Below are 25,089 nucleotides of genomic sequence, written 5' to 3'. Positions count from 1 at the left end.
GGTCATACAGATGATGGGGCTAGCAGAGAACAGGACATACTGATAATAAAGGGGGAAGCACAGAATGGAACATACAGAAGATGAGAAGGGTGGAAGCACAGAACAGGACATACAGATAATTGGGGTGGCAGCACAGAACAGATCATACAGATTATGATGAGGGCTGTATAGAACAAGACATACACATGATTGAGGATAGCACATAACAGATCATACAGATGATTGGGGGGCTGCATAGATCAAGACATGAACATAATTGAGGGCAGCACAGAACAGGACATACTGATGATTGGAGGGCAGCACAGAACAGGACATACTGATAATAAGAGGGGAAGAACAGGACATACAGAAGATGAGGAGGGCGGAAGCAAAGAACAGGACATACAGATGTTGGGGTGCGGCAACACAGAATAGGAAATATAGATGATTGGGGTGGCAGCACAGAACAGGTCATACAGATGATGATGAGGGCTGCATAGAACTAGACATACACATGATTGAGGGTAGCACAGAACAGGACATACAGGTGATGATGAGGGCTGCATAGAACTAGACATACACATGATTGAGGGTAGCAAAGAACAGGACATACAGGTGATGAGGAAGCAGCACAGAACAGGACATTAAGATAATGAGGAAGGCAGCATAAACAAGGACATACAGATTATGGGGGACAGCAGCACAGCACAGAACAGGACATACAGATAATGAGGGAGTGGCAGCACAGGACAATACACAAAGGTGATGAGGAGGGCAGCACAGAATAAAAAACAGAGATGGAGGGCAGCACACAATAGGACCTACAGATGATGTGGTGGGCAACACAGAACAGGGCATACAGATAATGAGGGGACAGAACAGAACAGCACATATAGATGATAAGGGGGACAGCACAAAACAGGACAGATGATGTGGGGCAGCACAGAATAGCGCAAAGAGATGATGGGGGAAGCACAGAACAGGACTTACAGATGATAGGGGGCTAGCATAGAATAGGACATACAGATGCTGAGGGAAGCAGCACAGAACAGGATATACAGATAATGTGGGTAAGCATATGCTCACAACATACAGATGATGGAACAGCACAGAACAGGACATACAGATGATGGGGCAGCACTGAACAGGACATTCAGATGATGGGGCAGCACAGAACAGGACATTCTGATGATGGGGCTAGCAGAGAACAGGACATACAGATGATGGGGCTAGCAGAGAACAGGTCATACAGATGATGGGGCTAGCAGAGAACAGGACATACTGATAATAAAGGGGGAAGCACAGAATGGAACATACAGAAGATGAGAAGGGTGGAAGCACAGAACAGGACTTACAGATGATAGGGGGCTAGCATAGAATAGGACATACAGATGCTGAGGGAAGCAGCACAGAACAGGATATACAGATAATGTGGGTAAGCATATGCTCACAACATACAGATGATGGAACAGCACAGAACAGGACATACAGATGATGGGGCAGCACTGAACAGGACATTCAGATGATGGGGCAGCACAGAACAGGACATTCTGATGATGGGGTGTAGCACAGAACAGGACATTCAGATGATGGGGTGTAGCACAGAACAGAATATACTGCTAGTGTTAAGGGGGGCAGCATAGACCAGGACATACAGATGATGGTGAGGCAGCACAGAATAGGACATATGATGGGGGACATTGAACAGGACATACAGGTGATAGGGGGCAGCGCAGAACAAAACAGACAGATGACGATGATGTGTGGTCAGCAAACAACCAGAATTAGTGATAATGATCGAGTGCAGCACAGAACAGGACATAAAGATGATGAGTGGGACAACAGCACAGAACAGGATATACAGATGATGGGGACCGCACAAAACAGGACATACTGCTAGTGGGAAGGGGATAACACAGAACAGGACATACCAATAATGAGGGGGGCAGCACAGAACAGGACATACCAAAAATGAAAGGGGCAGCACAGAACAGGACATACAGATGATGAGGACAGCACAAAACAGGACATACTGCTCGTGGGAAGGGGATAACACAGAACAGGACATACCAATAATGAGGGGGCAGCACAGAACAGGACATACCAAAAATGAAGGGGGCAGCACAGAACAGGACATACAGATGATGAGGACAGCACAAAACAGGACATACTGCTAGTGAGAAGGGGATAACACAGAACAGGACATATCAAAAATGAAGGGGGCAGCACAGAACAGGACATACAGATGATGAGGACAGCACAAAACAGGACATACTGCTAGTGAGAAGGGGATAACACAGAACAGGACATATCAATATTGATTGGGGGCAGCACAGAACAGGACATACAGATGATGAGGGTGAGGAAGCACAAAACAGGACATACAGAAGATGGGATGTGGCAGCAGAGAAGCAGACATACAGATCATTAGGGGATGGCAGCACAGAACAGGACATATATATATATAATAGGGGGTAGTACAGAACAGGACATACAGATAATAGGGGGTAGTACAGAACAGGACATAGAGATGATGGGGGGGCAGCACAGAACACAACATACAAATGATTAGAGCAGCACAGAACAGGAAATAAAGATGATGGGGAAGCACTGAACAATACACACAGATGATGGGGCAGCATAGAATAAGACACACATATGATGGGGAAAAGCACAGAGCAGGGCACACCAATTATGGAGGGGCACAAAACTGGACAAACAGATGAGGGACAGGACATACAGATGATAGCAGCAACACAAAGCAGTACATACAAACAACAGAGTAAAGCACAGAACATAACAGAAAATGGATGGGCAGCACAGGACAGGCCAGATAATGTGGGGCAGAACAGAAAAGGAGACAGATAATAGAGTGAGCAGCCAGCAACAGGACATACAGCTGATGGGGAGGGTGGGGTAGTACAGATCAGGACATATAGATGATGAGGGCAGCACAGAACAGGACATACAGCTGATGGGGAAGGTGGGATAGCACAGATCAGGACATATAGATGATGAGGGCAGCACAGAACAGGACATACAGTTGATGGGGAGGGTGGGATAGCACAGATAAGGACATATAGATGATGATGAGGGCAGCACAGAACAGGGCATACAGCTGATGGGGAGGGTGGGATAGTACAGATCAGGACATATAGATGATGAGGGCAGCACAGAACAGGACATACAGTTGGTGGTATGGCAGAACAGGATATTCAGATGATAGTGGGGGAGCACTGAATAGGACATACAAATTATAAGGGGGCAGCACAGAATTGGACATGAAGATGATGGGGAGGTGGAGGCAGCAGAGAATAGGACATAGATGCTGGAGGTCTGAAGACACAATGTGAAAAGAATATATAATATAGGGCATTCAGGGGAATGGAGAAGGACATAATACATGGGTGTATAAAACATGATATAAATCATACAGGGGAAGTGAGGGAGTGTACTAAACAGACTACAAAGTGTGTGTAGGGCACAATACAGGTCGGATGGGCACAATTTTGGACATACAGATGAGGGATATCATAAAACAGGACACACAGATGGAATGCATATAGTAGATCTAATGGGCCTTATATAGGGCACATAGGAAACACCTGGGCCTGGGTGACAAGTTTTCCTTGTTCACTCTCAAATACATCTAAAGCTGGCTACTCCACTGGCTGGAGGGCTGGAGAAATAATACATATTGATGATGATGATGATGATGATGATGATTTCACCACAAGCTAGCCTTTTCTGATTGGTTAATGTAATATTGATCTTTCCTCATGATAGTGTTTATATCATTAGTATTGCAATTGAATTAAAATTGTGGGTGCTTAATTTCCATTTCCAATTGGACTTCTGCTGGAAAGAAGATTCCTACTGATGTTGCATTTAATTTATATTTGTATTTAATTACATTTTATATAAATACTGTAAATATGAGTTTCACATTTATGAACAACTGTCCAGACAATATTCATGTGTACAAGACTTTCCCCACACTATCTCTATGTTATAGTGGGGCATCTTGAAATGAGAATAACTGAGCAACTGTATGCCTATTGACATATTTTCCTTGTGTAAATAGTTTCCTACTGTATGTAAATTTGGGTCACATGATATCCACTTGTCCCTCAAAGAAAAATTATGAATATTTCATCAGCTAACTAAAATTTTCAATTACTATTAAATTGTGATCATGTATATACCCTTAATAGCATTGCCTTATTGCAAATGTTTCTAGTGTAATTATCAGTAATATACTATATAAGTAGTTCTTTTAATTTACTTTAAATGTATACTGTATATATTTACTTTTGCTACCACAATTGACTTCTTTTAGGTGGCAAATTTTTTCGAGATCTTACTCCAGATTCCACTTAACAGCACAACACGATTGCTCTCCATTGATCAAGAAATGGACAATTACTATGACAGTTATAGCTATGATGCTACTATCTCAGTATCAACAAATTTTACTTTCCTAATGGTAACTACAAATTGTTACAGCTGTTCAATCATCATTAACTCACCTTCTGGTAAGAACATAGTGCTTAAATTGTGTTATTGCAGTTGTGTAGATGTTGTATTACACATTCAGACAGACTTATTGTGGTAGTGTTGGGTGGTGTTGTACTATCTATAAACCATATTTTATGGCACGGGTGACATTCAGGTTTCTTACAATCTTTGGGCCTGAGTCAGCAGCGGACATATTTGCTATCACAGCTGATAACATGGTAACATGGTTAAATCCCCCTCCTTTTTCTACTTAGTATGACCCCTCCCTTTCATGCACCTGATTAGTACTGCTAGATTGATTGAGCAGCTGCCATTTTTGTTTGTTTGTTATGAGTTGCATGAAGGAGCCAGCATTAGTAGGGCATGCTGGTTCTAGTAGTGCTAGTTGGAGTTCCCAGGGGTGACTGCCAGGTAAGCTGGCTCTCAATTTGGATGCATTTATGTATGTGCCTTTATCATGAGGCCTTACATTTGACAAAATTATATATGTGCCTTTATCATGAGGCCTTATAATTGGTATATTTTACATTTGGGGTGAGCGTTTGGGCGTAGGGCCCCCGGGACTGGTCTGGCTGGGCCTCCTCAGGGCATCACCACTTAATACACATAGTTGCTTTTCACATCACCTTTTATGTTTGTTTATTATTCATGTATTTTTTCACATATATTTTAACCTCTCATTCCACACTTAATGATTACTTACACACAGCTATACTTTACACTGCACTGTCACTCTTTTTCCATTTTCGTGTGATGCCCTGGGGGGGTCCTGGGCTGGATGTTTTTTGGGGTGCACTGCGCCCCGGACGTGAACCCCTTAGTGTTAGGGACTGCTGGTAACAGAGAAGCCGTGACGTGGCCCAGCAGCCTCCCATGTATTTGCAAATGCATGCAACTAATATCTCTGAATTTCTATGACCATATAGTCTTCATATATTGTTGCAGGTATTATTCAGTGTGCTGAGGTACAATAGGGGGTTAAATCACCCTCCTTTTTCTACTTAGTATGACCCCTCCCTTTCATGCACCTGATTAGTACTGCTAGATTGATTGAGCAGCTGCCATTTTTGTTAATTTTATTATATTGCATGGTAGTGCATACAACACATATTAGCTGAAATGGGAAAAATTGACCCAAAACAGGTAGGTTCATGCAGCATTTGATCTCAGGGATGCAGTCATAATCCCAGCACATAGAAGTAGGGAGAGGGTTGGGAAACCTACTGACAGGTGTCAGTATCCTAGCTCTGTCAGGATGCTGGTTTCAGGATTTCACCCACAGGGATCCTGAGCACCGGCATCCTGTACCAAACCCAATCTCAGCATAATATGTTAATGCTCTTATTCTGAGTAGAATATATTTATTCAATGTCCTGTTCTTGTAATTGCACTGTAATTGATATTGTGCACATGTGTGAGTACATGCAGCATTGAGACATAGCACAATGCACAAATGCTAATAATGCTGGATACAATGTTGTCAGTGGAAATCACACCACCAGCCAGAACTAGCAAATGATTAACAGGCATTCATGACATCCTTTCAAAGTAAATACATTTTTAGCATGAGAGTAAAAGTGGAGGATAACAGTCAGGGGCGGATTCGGATGGGAAACCAGCCCGGGAAAATTCTGTAAGCAGCCCTAATGGGGGTGGAGTTTGTTGAGGGGGTGGGGTCTGTGGAGGGACAGGATACTCCCTCCTCATAGAGCCTGATAATTATGCTGCGTACACACAGTATGATTAAACAGGACGATATGAACAATATCATTATCGTTAATATCATCTTGTTTCCGGCCCCCTCAAATGACCAAACGATGGTCGATATAGATATCGACCATTGCCCGTGCATGCAGGCCAACATGGTCGATATCGACCATGTTAGCCTTTTTACTATAGGGACCCGCAATCGTTGATCATGGGTCATTATAGTAGTTGGGGGGTTGCTGCATGTGCTGGATGTTTGATCCAGCGCATTCGGTATGATACACCGCCAGCTGCATGGCAGGAAATCCCGGCAATGCCAGCCCGACATGGCAGGAAATCCCGATCGTGGAGAAGGTAAGTATAAGCTAACCTAACTGTACCCCCTAACCCTCCTTTAGGGTGCCTAACCCTAACCTCCCCCCTGTGCCTAACCCTAATCCCCCCTGTAAGTGCCTAAACCTAACCTCCCTTCCCCACTGCCTAACCCTAAGTCCCCCGGGGGGGTGCCTAACCCTAACCTTCCCCCGGGGGTGCCTAACACTAACCCTCCCTCCCCCTAGCCTAACCTTAACCTCCTGGGGGGTGCCTAACCCTAAGTCCCCCCCGGGAACCCTAAACCTAACCCTCCCCACGCGGCTGTCCTATGATCGGGATGCCGGGCGCCAGTTTCCCGGCGTAGGTTAGTTAACCCTCGCCGAAATTCTGAAGTCTAGATGCCGGCGGTCGACATTGTGACCATTGGCATCATAAACGTATACTGATCCAGCACATGCAGGACGATCAGATAATGATCATTATCTGATGGTCTGACCGTGTGTACCCTACATTAGTCAGCGGCAGTTGTGCCCATCTCTGTGTCTTTTGCTGCATTGGTGCCTGTGACTTAATGCTAATGCTGCTACATATCCCTTCCCTGGTGCACATCTGTGTGTCTGAATGTGCAAGGACTGAGACGCCCACTGTCAGTGTCCATAGATGCTGCAGTCATGCTTTGTGCTTCTGTATATGCCAACATCTGTCTCACCATTAAAACTTGACTGAGCTCTACGCTAAGTGCAGATCATCTGTCTGACTATTGCAGGGCCGGTGCAAGGTTTATTGGCACCATAGGCATTTCTTCAGCCTTACACCCCCCCACCTCGATAGCTACACATGCCCTTACACAGTGCCCCAGTAGTGCTGGCAGAAGTGGTCCCCCCTATGCAGTGCCCCCAGTAGTGGTCCCCCCATGCAGTGACCCCAATATAGTGCCCCTACTACAGGTGTGGCCCCCCTATGCAGTGCCCCCAGCAGTCCCCCACCTGTGCAGTGCCCTTTATATAGTGCTCCCAGTAGTAACCCTCCCTTTGCAGTGCCCCCAGTAGTGGTCCCCCCAATGCAGTGCTCCTAGTAGTAGTCTCCCTCCCAGCAGTGCCCCCATTAGTAATCCACCGAGTAGCAGCTCTCCCCCAGCAGTGTCTCTAGTAGTAGTCCCCCCCAGCACTGTCCACAGCAGTAATCCCTTCCTATGCAGTGCCCCCAGTAGTGGTCCCACCAGTGCAGTGCCCCCAGTAGTAGTAGTCCCCCCAGCAGTGCCTCCAGTAGCATCCCCCCAGCAGTTATCCCCCCATGTACTTCCCAGTAGTAGTCCCCCCAGAAGTGGCCCCAGTAGCAGTCCCCCCAGTAATCCCCCTCTATGCAGTGTCCCCCAGTAGTGGTCCCACCATCAGTACCCTCAGTAGTATTCCCAGCAGTTCCCTTAGTAGTAGTAGTCCCCACAGCAGTGTCCTTAGTAGTAGTAGTCCCCTCCCCAGCAATGCCCTTAGTAGTAGTAGTCCCCCCAGCAGTGCCCTTAGTAGTAGTATTCCCCCCCTCCAGCAGTGCCCTTAGTAGTAGTAGTCCACCCCAGCAGTGCCCTTAGTAGTAGTAGCCCCCCTCCAGCAGTGCCCTTAGTAGTAGTAGTCCTCCCTCCTCCAGCAGTGCCCTTAGTAGTAGTAGTCTCTCCCCCTCCAGCAGTGCCCTTAGTAGTAGTAGTCTCCCCCCCAGCAGTGCCCTTAGTAGTAGTAGTAGTCCCCCCCTCCAGCAGTGCCCTTAGTAATAGTCACCCCCCTCCGGCAGTGCCCTTAGTAGTAGTAGTCCCCCCCTCCGGCAGTGCCCTTAGAAGTAGTCAGTCCACCCTGGCCAGACACACATGAAGATAAAAAAATACTCCACTTACCTTAATCCACGCTCCGGCATCTGATCCTCCGTCTGGCGTCCTCCCGAGCCGGCATGCTCTGCATGATGGGAGAGATGATGTCTCTCCCATCACTCACTGCAGGAGCGGGATGCCCAGCTCCCGCAGTGGGCACAGCATCCAATGAGAGTCTGACTGACTCTCTTCAGCTGCTAAAACAAACACACAGCTGCCGGCGCCGGCGGCTGTGTGTTTGTTATACTAATAGTGTAGTGCGGATGGCACTTATGTGTGGTCCACATTAACGCCCTGCAGTGCCAGCACACTTAGGCAGCTGCCTAAGTTTGCCTAGTGATAGCGCCGGCCCTGGACTATGGTCTCCAATGTGAGTGATTCAGCGTCTCTGTATGAATCCACTTCCAGTAACATGCCTATGTCACTCCAATAACACCCCATACTATTGATATCTGTGTCTGATTAGCCAACACCCTGTAACCACACAGGATCTCCCAAAACATTTCTAACACTCCTCAATGTGTCTCCCATAATTTCTCTCAGTACACGCAGCACCCCTATAATACCTTTCAGTATAAAGTGTCCTCCACCATACTAGTCTGCAGTACACACAGCACCCTCATATTATCCTATTATCCCCCAGTATACATGGCGCCCTCAAATTACCCCCAGTACACACAGCACCCTATTACCTCCAATACACACAGCACCCTATTACCCCCAGTACACACAGCACCCCCATTTTATCCTAGTAAACACAACACCTCCATATTACCCCCCATATTGCCCCCACAACACCTTCATATTACCCCCCATATTGCCCCCACAACACCTCCATATTACCCCAGTACACATAGTGCCCATATTACCCCAAAGTACACACAGTGCCCCCATATTAACTCCCAGTACACACAGTGCCCCTGTATTACCACCCAATACACACAGTGCCCCCTTCCCCCATGTTACCCCCCAATACACACAGTGCCCCTTCCCCATGTTACCCCCCAATACACACAGTTCCCACTTCCCCATGTTACCCCCAATACACACAGTGCCCCCTTCCCAGTGTTATCCCCCAATACATACAGTGCCCCCTTCCCCCGTGTTATCCCCAATACATACAGTGCCCCCTTCCCCCATGTTACCCCTAATACACACAGTGCCCCCTTCCACCATGTTACCCCCAATACACAGTGCCCCCTTCCCCCATGTTACCCCCAATACACTGTGCCCTCTTCCCCTGTGTTATCCCCAATACATACAGTGCCCCCTTCCCCCATGTTATCCCCCAATACATACAGTGCCCCCTTCCCCCGTGTTATCCCCCAATACATACAGTGCCCCCATGGTACCTGTTTTTTTTTTCATTCCTGTAGAAAAGGCAGTGACTCAGGCGAGGTCATCAGGAAGAGGAGGGCTGACTAGGTTCAGCCCCGATATGTGCAGTGCCCTGTGCTGGCTGGGTCATTTAGTTGGTGAGCAGCACAGGCTCACACCCGCGTAGTGACCACGGAGAAGGAACAGGTCCCACAGCACTTCCGCTGAAAGCCACCACCAGTGAGAAAGGGAGGGGGCGGGCCCATGTGCGGTGGCTATAAAGGCTCGTGCCGGTGCTGTCAGTCACTGTCATAGTGACCAGACTGACATCTCCAGCCCTCGCATGGCGGTCAGTCAATGTATGACAGCACAGATAAGTAGCAGCCACCACCGGCTCCCTTTGTATTGCAGCTCGCACTGTGCTGCATCTGCTCTGCTGCATGTGTGTGCCTGTCACTGGAGGTGTGCTGCGGAGGGGCTGGAGGTGGGCCGTCAGTTTTGAGTGATGGTCCCGGGCTCCGCAAAGGCTTATGTGAGGAGCTACTGCAGCTGGGCATGCACAGCAGCTCCCCCATCGGCCATTTTTTTAATGTCACTAAAGTTTTTGCACGCAGAAGCTGTACAGCATCAGCAGCAGTAGAACGGGGAAACAGAGGCTCATGGAAGGGGGTCAGTCATTGCTGTGCGGGCTGGGCGGCTACCAGCCACCAAGAGGACCGGCCCAGCGGGAACTAGCCTGGCATCCCGGCGGCCCAATCCGCCCCTGATGACAGTTATTATAATGCTAACCAGTATGTTGAGTGCAAAAGCCTGATGCATGTTTCTCATATGACTTAATCATAGGAATGCAATAAGTGTTGTTATGTTTTAATTGTGTATATGGGTCATTAGAATGCTTAATTTTTTTTTCTGTATTGGATTAAATCTTATCAGTCCGTGAGTGGCCCTTGTCAGAATACTTTTTTCTTTATTTTATTATACCTGATAGCCTTATTTCTTGGTGCATCTCATTGTCATAATACAGTAATTGACATTATTAGCTATTTGATGATTGGGAAAGCATGATGTACTATTATTATTGTCTGTGTGGACATTCTCTTTTTCTTTTGCTTTAGACTTTAATAGAACACAAGTTTGCTTTCTCATTTACAGTCTTCAAAACCTTCTATTTTTTATAGGTGTCCAGGCAAATACCAATAGTATGGTATCACAATACTGGGGTTCATTTATCTATGTGGAAAATCCAGACACTGGACTTTGGACAATCAATATATCTGCTATATATATATACCAGTATTCTGTACGCGTTCTGGGATATAAAGGTACACTACAAATATATAAATGTTAAATTAATAACAATTTGTGGATATCACAAAACAGTAAAGTTTTTCCTTGTAAAATCAAAAATTTGGAGGTCTCTGAAACAGAATTACAATATGCAATTGATATGTTTTTTATTTTAAAACAAAATGAGAAAAATACTGTATGCATTGTATTTTATTAATAATAATAATAATAATAATAATAATAATAATAATAATAATAATAATTGATTCCTATTATTTCACCATTTTTAAATGCTCATTCCTCCAAGTCCCCTCTGAACCAGATTGTCTGAAATACTCCCTTTGAGTATCCAAAGTCAACGACCTCCTGCATAACAGAAGAGCTACTGAAAAGACATTTTAAAGGCTAATTTCCCTTTTAGATATACAGTAAATTTTAAAAAGTGAGCTCCGACTTCTTGCTCCCCTTACTTGAATTATTAAGGAATTATATGCTACTCTAAAGACTAAAAAAATAATAAATTCCGTCTTTGGCACTAGATATATTTTTTATATAATCAAGAATCAGAATATGTAAAAATTAAACCTGAAAGAAATCAAATGAAAAAGAAATATGCAAAAGAGTCAACACTGCATTCAACATTAACTTATTTAATGAAATTATTTGATCCTAATATGCATCAAATTATTAATAAATGTATAATTTAATTTTTTAATAAATAAAAATATAAATGACAATTAAAATAATTTGGTTAGCTTTAAAACCTCACAGCACTGAGGTCTTGGGTTTAATTCTCACCAAGGCCCTATCTGCATGGAGATTGTATGTTCTGTCTGTGTTAGAGCAAGTTTTCTCTGTGTGCCCCAGTTTTCTACCACAAGCCAAAAACATAAGTGTAAGTGTAAATTAATTGGATTATAACAAAAAAAAATTAACCCTAGTGTGTATATATGTGTACATGTGAATATAGATTGTAAGATCAACTACGTCATAAATTGATGTGCATGACTAAATGTTCTCTGTAAAGCTCTGCAAAATGTGTGCACATAAAAAAATGTAATACATTAATTAAAAGAAACATCTTAAAGCAACCTAGAAATCTACATAGAACACCCTCTTGTACCAATATTTATACTCCTGAGTCAATAGTAACACTGTAATATTAATTGTAATCTAGGAGAGTGGTGACCTCACCAGCAATAGCAGGTCCCAAACCCACTCCGGTTCTATTTAGAGGAGCGCATGATAGATAACTTGTTGTTTATTAATATTAATTGTTGTTCATACTCTTAAATGTTATACTGCCTTTTGCGGTCCACAAGAAAGTTCCAAACTTGTTAAATTTAAAGTTCAAGTCCACATAATGGGACCACTGATAAATATGATAGATTCAATATTAACATATTATATAATTAGCAGTGATGTCCTGGTTAAGCCCTCAGAAAAGGGTGATAATGTTGTCCTCTGGCCTACAAACATGTACTTGGAGGAGGCTAAGAGATAACTATTTGACACTCATTGCTATCAGTGGATACTTTTGGATACTTCTAAATCTGACTGAAAACTATAATACTATATATAACAAAATGATCAGTGAAACCCTGTCTGGGAATGGATACCTACAGCTTCAGAACCTCAAGACTCCAACATTCTACATGGTTTTTAAAATTAACAAGAATGCCAAATCACCACTGGGCCGACCCATGGGGTGTATTTACTAAAGTATGAGTTTTTAGAAGTGGAGATGTTGCCCATAGCAAACAGTCTGATTCTAGCTTTTATCTTATATAAGGTGCTAGTTAAATGTTAAGTAGACTCTGATTGGTTGCGATGGGCAACATCTCTACTTCTAAAAACTCTCACTTTAGTAAATATGTACCCCATAGTGTCTGGCATAGGAGGCTTGTCAGAACAAGCCAGCAATTTTTGGGATCTCCTTGAGACACTGTTATATGCCTACCTTGAACCTTCTTATGGCCAGGACACCTCAGATGTCATAAGAAAACTAAATTGCTTCAAACTGGGAGAGGGCCAATACCTGATCATATTGGATGTACTGTAAAAGCCCTCTACATCACATTGATACAGGTGGTAAAAATATTAATGTTGACAAAAGGTTTTAAAGATTTTCATGCTTTTCTTTTGAAATTATTATATTTCATAGTACACAAAAAAAATCTTTACCTTCAATGACGAATATTTCTTACAATTCAGGAGCACTGCAATGGGATCAGCATGTATGTCTACATATGCAAACCTGTTTTTAGGATGGTGGGAGAGGGATATAGTATTCATTGAGAACAATGACAATTTCACATCCCACATAATAAATTGGATTAGATACATAGATTTTGTGTTTATTGTCTGGAATGATGATAAAGAGTTGTTACTGTCTTTTACATTAAACATCCTATCATTTCCCTGCCACCATCAAAAATGTCACCAAAGGAGAATTTATGTGCGGTAGAAATTGCTCCGATGACAATAGATTCAATGAGCAAAGCCTTGAACTATCTAATAGACTAAGAGAAAGAGGCTACAGTAATACATTCATCAAAAAAGTAAACAAAAACCAAAACATTGCAGCATGCCTACAGAAAATCTCATCTTTCATGACAATAAGAAAATCCCAAAGGTGGAAAAGCTCAGATTTGTTGGGAATTTTTGACTACTATGGAAAGAACTAAGAAACGCCATTCAGATATATTGGCCAATACTATTAATTGGTAATGACTTATCTAAGAAACTGGATAAATCTGTATATATGAGTTGGTGGAGATCCAGAAATTTAAAATACCACTAGGTGCATAGCCATTATACCAAAAACCTCCTGAAAAAAATCTCCTGAAAACAACATCAATTGTAGGATCATATCCTTGTTGCTTATGCAAAACCTGCCAAAAACAAAATAAATCAAAGAAAGATTTGGTAAAACAGAAGGCATTATATACTACTTATGTACAGTTGTGGAAAAAAGATATGTGGGTATGACCACAAGGTCAATAAAACACAGAATATTAGTACATATTTGCAAAATCCACAATGCGTCTACAAATTTACAAATAATGAAGCAGCTTACACTGTGGCTCGGAATTAAATTTGAAATATTCCAACAAACAAATGGATCTTATCATGTGTAGTCTTGAGAAAAGTGAATCTTCGTATAAGGAGGGGTAATCTTACAAACTTTCTCTTGAGCAAGTGAATGGACTTTTCATTTAGCAACACTTGCATCCAAAGGGATGAAATAATAAATCAATTATGGGGCCTTCTTACCTACATAATTTTATTTACATCTTCTAACATATTGTCTTACAGGTTTATCACCACTTTGGTAGTCCTCCATTTTTCTCTTTCACTTTTTCTTTCCTTTTAATTTTTCTTCTATTTTTATAGATGCATGTCTTCACATAATTTTTTCAAATATCACTTACACTATTATATCAATTTTCAAAGTATTTATAAATTCACTTTTTTTCTACCATACCTCTTTTTTTCCTGTCATATCTTTTCACTATCATATTTCAGTAATTGCCATACACAACAAACACTTTACTAAACACAAATCACTGTACCTTATATATAAACAAACTTTCACTGAGCCATTTTTATAAGATTATTTGAACATGATTACTTCACTTACACAATTATTTTCCAGAGATTTCATCTAGTGTATAAATTAGAATGTATTATTCTATTTAGAAATATATATTCTTAACACTGGTCACTATATTTCCAGACATGTGTATTGTGTATATATATATATATATATATATATATATATATATATATATATATATACACACACATACATACATATATACATGCACACATACAAATGTATATGGACAACAATTTTTAGCCAATTCAATAATTAACAGGTGTTTTCTTCAGACCCGTTGCCACAGGTGTATAAAATTAAGCACCTAGCTATGCAGTCTCCATTTGTAAACATTTTAGATACAAAATTAGAGCTCAGTGACTTTCAACATGTCACTGTGATAGGATGCTACTTTTGCAAAAAGACTGTTTGTGAAATTTCATCCCAGCTGGATATTCCATGGTCAACTGTAAGATATATTTTAAGAAAGTGGAAAGATAAAGAATATACTGCGCTAGGTTTCAGTATATATATATATATAGAGAGAGAGAGAGAGAGAGAGAGAGAGAGAGAGCGCAAGTGCGGCACTCAGAGGGTTTAGAATGCAAAAGAAGGATTTTACTCCTGTGGTCAACGAATTGACATTTTAATCAGGACAAACTATACAACATAAACTCACCCTTTTATTTGTTCACCCTTCACCATGCTGGAACGCTGACTCCTGCTGGTCCAGTCGGGAGGTCGCGCTCCTGATGACATCACCTAAGTGCTCCCATTACCATAGTTACAATCAGTGTGACTGCAAACAAAGGAAATTTAAATGACAGTACATATCAGTATTATAAACACCCATAAAATGGCTAACCCCGACCAAAGTACTGCCCCTGGTACAAGGTTGTGTACGCGAATGCGTTTATGCTTGAAGTAGAGAACCGGTTATTTTTTTCGGATCCAGATATACGTGCCAAGGTACTATATTATACTCTCTATAATGATGATATCTAATTGATTTGGACAGGGTCTGCACTTATATTGAGTCACCTTATTGATGGTCACAATCAAGTGAGAGCCCTGTCAAATTCACATACAAGATATGTGAGGATAGGATTGATTTCCTTGATGTTACTATATACATTAGGGAAGCAAATTACAGACCACAATATTGTTAAAGATACCGATCGCAACACATTAATTGTATCCAGCAGTTTCCATCCTGAATCTATTACACACAGTCTTCCGTACTCCCAATTTTTGAGGGTGCGCAGGATTTGTAGTGAACAGTCGGAATTGACAAAACAATTGAATATAATGTATAACAAATTTCTTGAAAGAGGTTATGATCCAGTAATACTCAATTTAGCTAGAAACAAAGCATTGGGTATCCCACGGGAACAAACACTTCTATCTAAGAAGTGTAAGGAAGGATATGAATGATACCATTGAATCTGGTGGGCCAAATGATTTTAATAGTCATAAAATACGCAAATCTATCAAATCTAACTGGCATATTATGATATCTGATACTGAAACCAGAGTATTCAAAAACAAAACCATTTTGCCTTGCTTTTCACGAGGTAAAAATATTAGGGATTACTTGGTCAATACTGACATTAGCAATATGGGGAAGAGTTGAGTCTCCTCTTGCTTTATGCCACTTAAAAAAGGATGTTATAAATGCACAGGGTGTGTTACCTGCAACTACATGCTGACAGGAGACACTATTAAGCATCCAATGTCTGGTCGGGTATTCAACATCCAGCACAGATTATCTTGCCATAGTCGTTTTGTGACATATTGCCTGTCAATGTTGTAATATTTATGTTTGGAAAACAGAAAGACAATTTAAAGAAAGGATGGCATTGCATAGATCGGTAATGAACAACCGGTGGCTAGGCACTTTGACAACATGGGCCATTCTTTGACGTCTATGAAGCACAAGATCATAGACCACATTCCCCCACTGACAAGAGGTGGGGATCGTAAAAAGCTATTGTTCCAGAGGGAGTTGAGTTGGATATTCCGATTGGACTCCTTGGCACCCAAGGGACTCAATGAGTCCCTTGGACTACAGAATTTCTTATAAATACTTTCTATTAACATAACTTTTTTATAAATATTCTATTTCTCTTAGAGGGGTATTCAATATGAAAGGTTAGCTTCCCTGGAGAAGTTAACATTTCATATCGGAGTTTTTTTCTGCGTAAAGGTATGGTGAGCACTCCCGCTTATCCCCATATTCAGAATAAAATTAACGAAAACGGGAAACTCCAAAGTTGGATTTGCATAAAGTTATGAATTTTTCCTTAAAATAATTGTAAGACCCCCCTAAAGTTGTAAAAACATGGGGGATCACTATGGGTACCCCCGTTTTAGCCTTAAATTGTAAGTCGGGGTTTTAAATAGCCGCAGCAGGTGTTTTTTTCCGACATTGAAGAAGTGGTGCAGAAGAGCACTTAGGTTATTTTTTTCATTTTATTAAGTGGTCCCATCAAATTTGGGGTACATGAAAATGGGTACTAGCATATTTTTAAGTCCCTAAAGTAAGTTTTTAAAAATTCTGCATTTGTGCACCTGTCGCTATAATTCTATTCTAGAAAACATCTGCCGCATACTTGCAGAATAGCCCTGAACCTATTTCCCTATTCTTAAAGAATTTTTTCCCATTTTTTTTTTCCACCCCAATTTTTAAATTAATTTTTTGGGGTGTCCCTATTTTTTTTAAAACTTTTTTTGGCACAGTTCTTTTTTAAATGTCATTCCCAGGGGTGCAGGCTATTTTTTTTAAGCCTGCACCCAAAAACCCCAATTCTGCACTTTTTTTCGACACCTATTCAATGGTGAAAACTTATCCCCGTTTTTTAGCAAAGACTTTTCAAAACTGCGATAAGTCTTTGAAATTGAATACGGTGTAAAACTAAAACCAGTGATATTAACGCAAAAAAGTTTAAATGTGCGATATTAACGCAACAAACGATGTTATCGCACCCATATTGAATACCCCTATTAGTCGCTTGGATCCTTTGTGCATTCTACTTTTCATGCACCTCATTATGCATTTAGCATGTAATTATTTTTTCTTGCCACTAGATGGCGATATTGGCATCATGTTTATGCTGTTTAGGCTTTATTATGTCCGTGAATAGATGAGTTACATTTGCAGGAATATTTTTTAACCATGTGTCTTCTACTTATTCTTTCTTATGGTTACACTCAGTTATGGGTGTTTTTAATACTGATATGTACTGTCATTTACATTTCCTTTGTTTGCAATCACACTGATTGTAACTATGGTGATGGGAACACTTGGGTGATGTCATCAGGAGCGCGACCTCCCGACTGAACTAGCGGGAGTCAGCGTTCCAGCATGGTGAAGGGTGAACACATAAAAGGGTGAGTTTATGTTGTATACTTTGTCCTGACGAAAATGTTAATTCATGGAAACGTTGACCACAGGAGTAAAATCCTTCTTTTGCATTCTAAACCCTCTGAGTGCCGCACTAGATTTATTTCTACAATTGTGAGTCTGTAGTCTGGACGCATATGTGCAGGCAACGAGGTACAGTTTATTGTTTCAGTTAGTGCCGGATCCCTTTGGAATATATATATATATATATATATATATTATATATATATAATATTAAAATTTGAAGAGAATAAAATTGCAACAAATATCATTAAGTGATCAATATCGTTATCATTAATATTGTGCATTTTTATCATACCGTATGTACGCACCATAAGTTCTACGCTAAATCACACCTTGTGTATAATTGGAAAATATGAGCCTGTAGCAAATATAAATAGTTACACTTTATCTCAGTTATTGGTGATCATAATATGATACAGACATTGATACGTGTAACATACTGTACCAGACAGATATAAAAATTACAATAAGAAAAAGCACAATATAAAAAAGGCAATTCTGTTATTTAAAAGATCGTTTGCTCATAGGTACCAGCTTTATGTTTGCATATACTGTATGTCAGATATGTGCTTGTTCCACTTGTGCACACTTACTTATTCAGCCGGAATGTACATGATAAAAGTTTATTATCTGTACCACAGTTAATAAGGTGTCAGTAGCTTTTGGTAATATATGAAATTATCTGTGCTGGCATCCCAGCACAGATAAATACTGACTTGTATCCGGCATGTTCTATGTACCATGGATAATAATAGGCTCCCCCGACACTCCCCGTAAATGGTATCTCCTGCCATCTGGGCACTCAAACCGGCGGCAAAGTGATGACCGTCTCCTCTGCTCACTCGTATATATATCCAGGCTGAAATCTAGCGCAGTATATTCTTTTTTCCACATGTTTTGCATTCATTTGAAGTTAGCACAAAACTTCTTATACCTGTACTTGCTGCTGGTTTTTTTAAGTCGATTGTAGACTTATGCGGGCCATACACCATGCGAGGTGGTCCCCAGACATGGTGTGATTGGGTGGCCGACCAGCCGATATGCAGGCTCCCCCCTCCCTCACCCACATAGCACTGCATGGGATCACACATCGAATGATCCTGCAGTAAGATCAGGGGATGCGATGTACGACCCCCACGGGAGCATCCTCGGTCCGACATCAGGCCCATACACGGTGCGATATAGCAGCCAAATCGCACCAATCAGTCAGATCGGCTGCTTTATCACACAGTGTATACCGGGCTTTTGTTGGCGAAATCGGATGATTTTGCAGCTGATTTCGCCAACGAAAAAAACTTCAGTGTTTGCCTAAAAACTGGAAAAAACTTTTCTCCAGCTTAGGGCTGGTGAAAAAAATGTGCAAAATGTGTTTAACATATTGGGTCCAAAGTACGCAAGTTACGATTTTTTTTTTTGCTAAAGTATCATTGGGGGGGCTGTCCAAATGGTTCTGTAAGAAATACTCAAATTTTTACCAAAAATACGGATTTTGCACATTTTTCCTCATTTCTCAAAAGAGAAGTTTTCTCCATTTTTACATGAAAAATCAGTGATAAATTATCGCCGGTGATTGAATCCGGCTCTTAATTTGGATTAGCGCTGGGAGACTGGTAGTTTTTCTACCTCATGTGGTATTATTAAAAAGTGGAAGCATTTAGGAACAGCAGCAACTGTATATATATATGCCATTTTAATTATTTTAATTCTTAATACCAGATTTTTTTTTAGTAGTACTCCGGACCCTCACCCATGAGAATTAGAGTCCTCTGAATACACGTGATTACAATAGCTAAACAAATATATGATATATGTAACAAATTAATATCCACAGTGATAATTTTGTTCCAATTATTACTTAATAATTCTCAACAAAATATAAATGTAGATACTGTATATCCACAGAGTTATAGCCAGATACCCAAAGCTATCATACAGGATTGCCTTTAAGATCACAATAATTGGCTATACTTACTTTAAAGAAACAGCTTGGTGTGCTCACTACTAGGCTGTACTGTGAGCAAGTTTGAAGGCAAAACTGGCATCTGCAACCCAATTCCTGGGTCCCATTACAGCATTCACATGACCCACGCCGACATTGCAACCAGTGAATTAGCCTGTCTCCCATTGGGCATTACCTAAATTCCTCTCCACTGCATTGTAGGAGCTGCACCATAGGTAAGTGGTGCTGATGCCCGGCACTGCCTAGCACAACAGAGTAGTGGGCCAAAGACCTCTTGTGATTGTGGTCGCCCTCTATTGCATTATTTCACTACAGCGCATGGTCCCCTGCTCCCTCATTTACTGTTAAATGCAAAGCACAACAGTAATAAGCAGAAGTAGGGTAACCTATGCAGCGCTGGACCAATGATCACTCTACATAATGGGTCGCTTATTATGAAGCAGGAAGCTGTGTGATCATTTATACCCAGTCCTTTGTGGCAAGATTTTTTTCCAGTTAGTAAAGAGGACAATATAGATTAATCCTATGTGAGAGTTACTTATGGTTATACTGCAATGCTTTCAAAGGTGATATACCAGATTTAATTATATGTGCAGTACTGTAGTATTGGTTATTTCCAAAATATACACTTGTCCACACTGGTCTACACCTTTATGTATACATTGTGTTAATGCTGCAGATTCCATCTTTAATGGTCAGATTACTATTGCAAACTATGATTTAAACTGTATGTGATGCGTGAACATGAGTGATATGTGTCATTTGTAAGGACTATTAATTAATTTCATATGTTGATAAAGGTGCTATTACTATATAGGTACCACAATTCCTGACATTTGTCTTCTAATTATATTGGGATTCATAGCACATCACTGGAATGTGGTTAATAACCTAAATCAGACTACTTAATTGTATGTGTTAGATTCTGCATATACTTACCATAGCTAGACTATCATGGTACTTTATTTTGTGATATATGTTGTGCCATGATGAGACACAATGGGGGTGATTCAATTCAGAGCAATGATGAATATCCTGGGAATTAGTTCCTGAAGCCATTCAAATAACTGCGCTGTTACCACTATAAAGAGCCACTATACAGTATGTACTATATTGCTCACTTTTTAAAATGACATATTAAAAGTTATGTTTTATCCTATTTACAATTAGCATGTTTCAGTAGATCTTTTAGGCCCCTATTTACTACAATCCGCATTTCAAACATGATTGAGTTATATCATAACAGGTATCACAGCATGCTGTGATACCTGTTATGATATAAAACTCAATAAAGGATTTTACTTGGAAGACTGGTGAGTGCACCCCATTTTTTACAATTTTATATATATATATATATATATATATATATATATATATATATTATTATGTATATTTATAATTTTTTTTCTTTATATAACACATAGATATATCTATCTATATTACAGTATGTCCAAGTAATAATGGAGACAGCATTCAGGGACTCACGTTGTGAGGTTCTGGCTTTGTTGTGGACCCAGGGTGGTAAAAGGAGCAGACACTGAAGCAGATTTAAAAATAAACATGGAGTTTTTAATGAGTGGCTTAACAGACATGAATGTGGCAAAACAGAAAGTCCAGGAGTAGCACTAAAGTGCACTTGGGAAACTGTAGTGAAGCAATGGGAAAAAGTCCAGGTAGTGGTATAAGAAGGTAGTCCAGTATTCCAGGGTTTGTGAGGCTGAAATGAATTGCAGGTTGAAGTGAATTGCAGGCTGAGGTGAATTGCAGGCTAAAGTGAATGGCAGGCTGAAGTGAATGGCAGGCTGAAGTGAATGGCAGGCTGAAATGGATTGCAGAGAAATAATGTCCAGGGAAACTGGACATTATTAAGTGGAGGCAAGATGCAGGGTAACAACTCACTCAGGTACTCAGGCAAGGGAGAGGCAATGGAGGAGGCAGGAGCTAGCGGGGCTGGAACTGGCAGGGTGAAGCAGGCTAGGTAATGATCCCAACAGACAGGTGAATGAGCACAGGAACTCTCTCTCTCTCAGCTCTCGCTGAGGAACACGTTGCACTGGCAATGGGACGAAGCTCGACACTCCCTTAAATACCCAGTGCTGCACTGTGACAGGCCAGAGAGAGCATGTGACACACCAGGATAGGGCGACTAATTCACATGACCGGAGGCAAGATGGCGGCGCCCATGCCAGAGTGGAACGGAAGCTCCACCAAGCCTAACCAGACCAGAGTGACAGTATGCCTGCACAGGACTACGCACAGCCAATGCACCCTGCCAGATACCAGCACCACCACCAGACACCCCTCGCCATAGCGTCCTCATAGGTAATACCTGCCGGCCGGCATGCCGAGAAACCCTGGTCGGGACACACATGATGTCTTGATAAAAGGGCACACAGCCCTGAAACATTGATTTACGATATACTCAGGGCTCCATTTACTAACGAAACATATCCCCTTTAGCGCTCACTTAAAAGGGGTTATGTCATCCTTTCTGTATTTAATAACAGCGGTAATCTACGATACCGCTGTTTTCACAGCATCGCTCTCGCCATCTTTTAGATGGTGAGAGTGATGCAGTCCCCACTGCCGGCAATGGAGACCCGGCGGTGCCTTTCCGGTTTCAGCGAAGCCTTCCAGGCACTGCCGGGTCCCCGTGTCATGCAAAGTCGCGCATGCGCATAACACTGGGGCTCCGTTGCTGGCAGCGTTAGGCTGCAAGCAGCCCAGCGGAGGACCTCGCCGAGGATTTCGCTGGAGCTCACAGGAGGGATAAGTATTAGTAAATACTAGTGGCATTTTCGTTTGTATCACAGTGATACTAAACGAAAATTGCTGCTGGTATTTTCGTTCATTTGTAAATGGGGCCCTGAGTCTGTTGTGAGTCTCTGAGTGCTGTTCATTATTACTTGGACTACATACCACCAGCAAAAGGTACCAGGGCAAGGTGTAAAGGTATTAGGAGTGCCGGCCAACACAAGATTTTATATATAATACAACCCACCCTACCCCCAGTCTCTGGTTCATACCCTACCCCCTTGCCCCCTAAACATACAGTACCACCCAGCCCATGGACATTCCCCCCCTGTACCCCAGGGATGTAGACTGCTCACCATATTTTTTTCTTGTGTAGGCCAATGTGTTTTTATTTTTTCCCTGCAGGGGCAATGTGGTTTTTCTTCCTGTGGGGGTCAATGCATTTATTTGTCTTTTACCTGTTGGGAGTCAATGTGTTGTTTTTTCCTGTGGGGGCCAATGTGTTTGTATTTTTACCTGTGGGGGCCAATGTGTTTGTTTGTTTTTTTTTGTGGGGGGCCAATATGTTTTATAAATTTCTTGTGGGCGCTCATGTATTTTTTTTGTCTGTGGGGGCCAATGTGTGTGTTTTTTCCTGTGAGAGCCAATGTGTGCATTGTCTTTTACCTGCGCATGCATCTGAGTTACACCGCGCATGCGTCCTGATCGTGTCCTTACAGAGTTGCAGTATGAATTCAGACGCATGCACCAAGAAGTGTACTAGAAATGTGTTGGGCATTCCTGGCTGGTTACAGAGTTGCAGTATGAATTCAGACGCATGCACCAAGAAGTACACTAGAAATGTGTTGGGCGGTTACAGAGGGTTGGCTAAAGAGATGCTGAATTGTTCACATTGGAGGCCATATTCAGATGGATGATCTGCTCCTAGCATAGGGCTGGTGAAAGTTCCCATAATGCGACTGATGGTGACATCTAAAGATGCAAAGCGTGATTGCAGCGTATGTAGACACTGACAGTGGGGATCTCAGTTCTTGCATATTCGGAAGCACAGCTGTACACCAGAAAATGCTGTAGCGTCTTTAGCATAAGGTCACAGACGCAACTGTAGCAAAAGACACAAGTTAAACCGCAACTGTGTCCTACTCAGAATCAGGTCCCATGAGGAGGGATCCCGCCCCCTCGATAGACCCCACCCCCTCAACAGACCCCGCCCCCATTAGGGCTGCATCTATAAATTTTCCAGGCTGGTTTTCCATCCCACTTGTTAAAGTGAACCTGCACTTTTTTCTGCAGTTACTATATTGTTTAATTTTCCAAAAAATATTCTACAGCATTTGAGGTAACTGTGCCCCAAGAAGACTTTTTTTGTGTGTATTTTCTCAGTTATATATAAAACATTTGCGAAAAAAATGTTTCCTGTTTAAAAAAAAAAGTGTGTGCAAATAATTGTCAGTGTTTTTCTGTGTAAATAACAGTGGGTATGGTGGTGTCCCCCCATTATTTACACCCAAAAACATCTCTCACAAAGATGACATGTCTCCTGCTTTAGTTTCTGTAGTTAATGATGCTGCCAGAAAAAAACTGACCTTTCCCAAGAGACCGACTGGTGATGAGGAAGAGTCAGCTCTGCGAGCCGAATGAAACACCATTATGACATCTGGTCATGCTTAAAAGAATTGCCCCAAATTTTTGACACCTCTATTATGACTCGATCCGATATATTAAGCATCAATAGAATGGTGTTTTTTAGTAAATTTTGAAAACAAATCCAGATCTACAACCAAAACACTTGAGGGTGGTTTTGGCAAAATCAAAACATGATGGTGAGTTAGAACAGAAACAAAAACACAGGAGTCCATGCACATCTCTACTTGAAAATATTATATTACATCGTAAAACATCATAAAAGACATGCATCTAATCAACTTCTGTTACTCATGGTGCGTAGCACAAATATCATTGTCAGCAGAAATGTGCTTATATGTACTTTTATAGCCAATTAATACAAACATTAATATATATATATTAAAAATATAAATTTGACCCAATGTTCTAGTAGTGTAGTTAAGCAGGGAAACTAATTAGAAATATATATATGTATATATATATATATAATATATATATATATATATATATATACACACACACACATACACATATATACACACACACACTCATATTTGCCTACTCGCCCAGAATGGCTGGGAGGCTCCCGAAAAAAGGTGGACAAATCTCCCCTGGACCCCTCCCCTTGCTCCATCACCAGACCCCCTTGCACCATAACACAAACACAATTAACTCCACAGCTGAATTGCATCATTGTGGCACTTCCCTCTGCTTCACAATGCTTGTAATCTTGGCAATGTGTA

General features: G+C 41.5%; 1 protein-coding gene across 1 annotated transcript in view; it reads left to right on the top strand.

Annotated features, from left to right (window-relative positions):
- The window catches only part of LOC148538908 (uromodulin-like), a 202,808-nt gene that overhangs the window by 103,966 nt on the left and 73,753 nt on the right, over positions 1 to 25,089 (top strand). The window contains exons 6-7 of the mRNA XM_088451929.1: positions 4,319 to 4,514; positions 10,870 to 11,013. Coding sequence (XP_088308055.1) covers positions 4,319 to 4,514; positions 10,870 to 11,013 — 340 coding nt within the window. The remainder of the gene's footprint in view (positions 1 to 4,318; positions 4,515 to 10,869; positions 11,014 to 25,089) is intronic.

Source organism: Taudactylus pleione, unplaced genomic scaffold, assembly GCF_031769625.1.
Source record: "Taudactylus pleione unplaced genomic scaffold, aTauple2 ptg000032l, whole genome shotgun sequence".
NCBI classification, from domain to species: Eukaryota; Metazoa; Chordata; class Amphibia; order Anura; family Myobatrachidae; genus Taudactylus; species Taudactylus pleione.
Note: the sequence above shows the minus strand (reverse complement) of the source record. Positions and strands in the feature narration are given on the sequence as shown.